General features: G+C 47.4%; 1 protein-coding gene across 1 annotated transcript; it reads left to right on the top strand.

The window, feature by feature from the left end:
- The first annotated feature begins 1402 nt into the window (after positions 1-1402).
- On the top strand, positions 1403-4188 carry NHLRC1 (NHL repeat containing E3 ubiquitin protein ligase 1). Its single transcript, XM_035318972.1, has one exon. It carries the CDS (start codon positions 1463-1465, stop codon positions 2597-2599), a length of 1137 nt encoding a protein of 378 aa, XP_035174863.1. The 5' UTR covers positions 1403-1462; the 3' UTR covers positions 2600-4188.
- The last annotated feature ends 1829 nt before the right edge of the window (positions 4189-6017 follow it).

Here is a 6017-nt window from a genome sequence, read left to right on the forward strand (position 1 = left end):
GATTACAGGTTGAGAGACGAGCTGGCAGCGAGCAGGCAGGAAGTCTTGGCAACAGCCGCCACGGGGGAACAGTAATCCAGTGGCGAAGAGAGGAGGAAGTAAGTGCTGACAATGAAGGAGAGAGTCCAGGAAGAAAATGTTCCTGTGGTCGCTTGCAAGCGTGCCGCTGCCTCCTCCAGAGCGCAGCAACCAGCAGGCAAACTGGCAGGGGGCTGTAGGGTGAGAGGGGTCAGAGAAAGCCTGTGGGGCTTCTGCATGGTTAGCCGAACACAAACCTTTCTTTGCAGGTGTTTGATCATTGCCATTGATCATTGGGTATTACTGCATTTTTTTACAGAGCTGGGGGCTCTGAAAACTCTTTGTCCTGGCCTTGGTGGCTTATTTAAAAAAAAAAAAAAAAAAAAAAAGGAAATGTATGATTGCAATGTAGTATATTGCCATTTATTAAGACTAGAATGAGAGAAAAAGCTCCGTGCAATTTTAATGTCGCAATCCTATAGCTGCAAGTGGGTCTGATGATTTCAGCACAGCAGCCCCCAGCCTACAGCCTCTCCCCCAGCCCACAACTCTCGATATTGCTCGCAGCTACTGGGAGCTACCGCTGCTTCAGCGCCAGGTCACTGGTGAAGAGATGACAACGCTGCTTTCAGTGCTACCTTCTTGTAGCCTGTGGGCTGGCGTAAGTTGGGAACTGATGGTTTTGGACATTTTCAGTTCCGCACAGTTTGGCAGCTACTGGGTTAAAGCACCTCCTCTCTTTCTGTCCAGACTTTTTTCCAGGTGTGAGAGCTGTTAAAACTTACCTCGGGTGTGTGGAGATGTGACAGCTGTCCCAGATGCTCGATGACACTGACCCTGGGGTCCTGCACAGGGCTCCAGGAACGAGGGCTTAGTCGTGCTGACAGGCTGTTGTGGTAAATGCAGCACTTTCCAAAAAGAGCACACGCTGTCCATGCTGTGTGTGGATGTGAGTGGGAAAAGTGGCTGTTAGCACTTTGCATAAATATTTCTCTCACATTTTCAAAAGCTTCCCAGAACAGCAAGGGGAATCACATGCAACAGTGACTGCTTCCTCGCCCTGACAGAGGCACAAATAGCACCAGCAACCTTGAGGTAACTTGGTAGCTGGGCATGTGTATGAATCCAATGCATGTTTTACGTGTATAATTTGATTTTCTTGCTGTAATTTTAATAGAGTCTGGTTTTATCGACTGGGAACCCTGTGACAGACACACACACACACACACACACACACACACACACACCAAACCGGGGCTCCCCGGCGACCCCCAAAGCCCCCTCCTGGCCGCGGGAGGGGAGGCTGAGGGCCGCGGGCCGGCGTCCGCCGTCCCCACACGGAGCAGCTGCGGGCGGGCGGCCAGGGGAGGCGTGGAGGCGGCGGGGCCCCGTCCCTCCGCCGCCCGCCCACAGGGGGCAGCCGCCCGGCCCGGCCGGCCCCGGGATGGCGGCGGCGGAGGCGGGCGAGGCGGAGCTGGGCCTGCTGGAGTGCCGGGTGTGCTTCGAGCCCTACGGCCCCGGCGGGCAGCGGCGGCCGCGCAACCTGCCCTGCGGCCACGTCCTCTGCCGGGGCTGTGTGGGCGCCCTGGGCGGCCGGGGCCGGCTGGACTGCCCCTTCTGCCGGCGGGCCTGCGGCCCCTCGGACACCAGCGACTGCCTGCCGCTGCTGCAGCTGCTCGAGGTGCTGGGCCCTGCCTGCAGCATCCTCCCGGCCGCGGGCAGCGCCGCCCCCGGCGCTCCGGGGCTGCGGCTGGCCCTGGGCGGCTGGGGGGCTCTGGTCAACCCCACGGGGGTGGCGGCGTGCCCCAAGTCGGGGCGCTTGGCGGTGTCCCACGACGGCAAGAAGAGGATCCATGTCTTCGGGCTGAGTGGCTCCTGCCTGCAGCGCTTTGGGGAGCGTGGGGAGGCGGGCAACGATATCAAGTACCCGCTCGACGTGGTCGTCACGGCGGACGGGCACGTGGTGGTCACCGACGGCGGGGACCGCGCGGTGAAGGCCTTCGACTGGGATGGAAGGGGGGTTTTGGCGGTGCGAGAGGGCTTCTGCCTGCCATGGGGCTTGGACGCCACCCCAGAGAGCGACGTGATCCTGACGGACGCGGAGGCAGGAGCTCTGTACCGCCTGACAGCCGACTTCAGAAAGGGCGAGCTGAAGAAGTGCCAGATGCTCCGGTCCAAGTTAACCAGCCCCAGAGGGGTGGCGGTCTGCCAGACCTCAGGTGCTGTTGTGGTGATAGAGCACCTGAAGGCCAGCGGGCCCAACAACAGCAGCACCCGGATAAAGATATTCAATGCAGACATGGATCTCGTGGGACAGATGGATAGCTTTGGCCTGAACCTCTTTTTCCCCTCCAAAATTTATACGACGGCTGTGGCCTTTGACAAAGAGGGTCGCATCGTAGTAACAGATGTCCGTAGCCAGGCTGTGATATGCTTAGGGAAACCTGGGGAGTTTCCCATCTTTAACCCTCTAATTAGCCATGGACTTTCATACCCCGTAGGACTGACTTACACGGCAAACAATTCCCTCGTAGTTTTAGACAGCGGTGATCACACAGTAAAAATATACAGCTCCACCTGAATGCTGTATCTGCTTTTGGCCACAAAGCAAGCAAAGTCCTGGTCTTCGCAGGCGTGTAGGGAGGGACTATTTTCTGGGTTCAACTTGAAGTGAAATTGCCCTCTTTAAGCAGCATGCTGTACTTCCCATATAACTCACATCAAATCGTTTGTCTACCCACGGGAGACAACCTGGCCACCGCAGGCCAGAGTCAACAGTGAATCAACCAAACGATTTGGCATTTTAAAACTATTCCATGCCTTCAAAAACAAACATTCATACCACTTTTTGCAAAGTAAGAGCAGCGCCTAGAATGGAGTAATCCAAGACTTGGACCTGGGAGAGAGAAGGATGCATCTTGTGTTTACTGTCATCAGCATCTTGTTTTCATTATTCTTTGTTAAGCATGAGAGTGACAGAATGGTTTCTGTAGGATTTCTGCATGAGAAAGGAGACTGTCTGGATGAGCTGATGGAGAAATGGCAGATTCAGCTCGGGGTCATTTGATCTAGCCAAGGTCAATTGCAATAGAGGAACTATCAGCAGTTAGTGAGTTACATGACATGAACTGGTGCTCAAAACCTTTTTTTTTTTTTTTTTTTTCCCCTCCATATTGGGGAAATGCACTTCTGGATGCACTTTTCTTTATATTAGTTTATTACCGCCTTTATTAGAGTTGTACAGAAGCAGTTGCACGTCCTGTATAATGCATGAGCCTGTGTCTTCATCTAGATGTAGTCTTGTGCATGGGCAGCTTTCCCTAGCAGCCTCTCCAAGTATTGGTGTTTAGACCACGGGTACTTCTGCATTTACAAAATTGAATCGGAGGTGTTACTAACACAGGTACTCTTGGGAGATTTCCAATACTACCGGCATCTGTCCCGTAATTAATTTAATACTTTGCACCAATCTTCAAGATTCAGTTGAAAACTGAAATGGTGTTGATGAGTAATAATGGGGAAAGGGGAACGTGAGCCTTGCTGTTTCACAGCTTCCAAAGGAGGTTTTGTTGGTAGTGAATACACAGCAGGTTTAGGTTATTTTGTATTATCCTGAAAGCAGTTTCACTGTGGACATGAGTTCTGTTGCCTTATTGCCCCATGGAAATTAACTTATAACTGAATTACTTTGAGAAAGATTTAACGCACCCACTAGAAGTCACTGCTGCATTTTTATGCATTTCTGCTCCTAAAGTAATTATTTAGGTGGTTCAGCACTAAAATGAAGTTAGATATAAATGTAAATGCTTTCTGAGGTAGAAACAAGTAGATCAAATTTGAATAAAACTTTTTTGGTCATGTATTTTGTGACTGAAAGCATGCATATTAACTAAAGACACTTGAAATTCACAGGTAGTCTTTCTATTGGTTAACTTTTAATCTGGCTTTTGGTCTGGCTTCCTGGGCAGTTAGTAACTGCATGTATTGCTGTACCAGTGATATTCCAAATATTTCAAACTGAAGCATTTTTAGTCCTCTAATTCAGACAATGTATTAATCCGTCTCATGTTACCATTTATAAAAGAGAGCAAACAAAACTATAAAATACAGCTATTTGTAAAGGTTGATTGAACAGTGACCTGCCAATAAAGTGTGATTTCCTTACTCCTATGCTGGGCAATTTAGTGAAAGTTTCTAATTTCTTTTTTTTTCACAGTTTTCTCTTACAGTTCAATTTCTCTGTTGTAGTTGCTGTGTAGGTGGTTTGTTTTATTTGGAGATATTCTGCTGAAGTTGTGGGGTGATTTGTTGCTGTTGGAAAATATATGGGCCTGCACAGTTGGTCTAGTGCCAAGCCACACAAGTGCCTTTGGTGGGACCAGAAATAACTCTTGGATCTTTTGCAGCAGGAGGTGTCCTGCCTTGACTAGGAGCCCTCCTGAGGGCTCAAGAAGGAAATTTACTCGGAGAAGCAGCCCCCTGGCTTATATATGGCCTTTCTAGGTACAAAGACAGCTGTCTTCGAGGGATATAAAAACAATTGGATAACACTTCCTTTGGGGAACTTCCGTGTTTCAAAATGCATGTAATACCATATATGCTTTATTCACACGTAATTACTGGTTTATCACAATAGCAGTTGTGGGACCCGGGCACTTCCTCTGTGAGCTCTCATCTCCTCAAACCTTCCTCTGCACCAGGAGCTTGTTTTTCCTGCTAATCTCATGGGTAGGCAAGTTTCCTAGTGCCTGCTACCATGTAGGAAGCTTACTAGCAGCTGAAATGCTGAATTTTGAGTATTTAACTCATGCTGGTTTAAAATTCACAAAATCTCCATTTGTTGCCCATTCTTCTCCTGTCTGCTTCGGTATATAGCTAGAAATCAGTTCATGTTTGGGTTTTGCTTTATTCTACCTGCTAGGGCAAACCAGCTTTCTTCTACCTAGTTTGCCCCACACCATGTCCAGCATTCTCTGATTTACTGACTGCAAGCAAATACTTTTTTTTTTTTTTTTTTTTTGTGAATCATGCTGTTTTCCTTTTGCTGTAAGGCTTGGTATTTCGCATTGTTCAGCACTGCGTCAAAGAAACCACTGAATTCTGTTTTAATTCACTTGATTTGGGCTTGCAAATTGAGAAGCTTTAAAAAAATACATAAATAATGTTAAAAGTCATGAGTTTTACAGGGAAAACCTGAAATCTTTCTTTCATTGCACAAGAGGATTTAAGAGAGAGAGATCCACCAATACACATATAAGAAACTAAAAAGTCTTTTTTTTCTTACACTTACCTCTTATATTATGCATTTATGCACATTTCCCTATACCCAATTTAGATACCTGTTGCCTTCAGGATGATAACTTAATGCTGTCTGCTTTTCAAAGACCTACAGAACACGTGTGGCTTCTGTCTGTCTGGTAATTGACTGGAATTTAGTCACAGATTTCAACTGAACAAAAACTTGGGTTCTGGGGGAAGGATGGAAAAGGATGAGGGACTCCTACCTGAAGAGATATAATTAGGTAGATGATGATTTGGGGGTTCTACTGGATGTATTAACAATGGGGGTAGCGTGATGTGTTCTTTCCCTTGGAAAAGAGTGCTGGGATTTTCATCAATAATATGGGACTGTGTCTCACTGCTTCAGTGATAATCAGCATCACTGCTATTTAATAAAAGGATCAGATCTAAGCTTTGCATAATCCCCTGCACCTCACGTTTTAACAATAAGGATTGCAAACAAATACAACAGACCATATTCCCCTACTATAGGCTGGTATGACTGCTGCACACACACACTGCAATTTCTATTTGGTTTATTTTAAAACTCCGATCTCAGATTGCTATCATTGCATATAAATATACTAGGGTGTGTTTACCGTGTTTAGCAAGGTGTCAGAGGAGTTTCACAAATGTGAATCAAAACTGTGTCCTATGACATAATTTTTGGTTTGGTTTGGTTTAGAACAGAATATTTTCTGTTAAAGAATATAATTATT

This window comes from Oxyura jamaicensis, chromosome 2 (assembly GCF_011077185.1).
Source record: "Oxyura jamaicensis isolate SHBP4307 breed ruddy duck chromosome 2, BPBGC_Ojam_1.0, whole genome shotgun sequence".
Taxonomy (NCBI): domain Eukaryota; kingdom Metazoa; phylum Chordata; class Aves; order Anseriformes; family Anatidae; genus Oxyura; species Oxyura jamaicensis.

Excerpts from the sequence above, each read along its gene's own strand:
- NHLRC1 (XM_035318972.1), top strand. The coding sequence starts at position 1,463 with ATGGCGGCGGCGGAGGCGGGCGAGGCGGAGCTGGGCCTGCTGGAGTGC.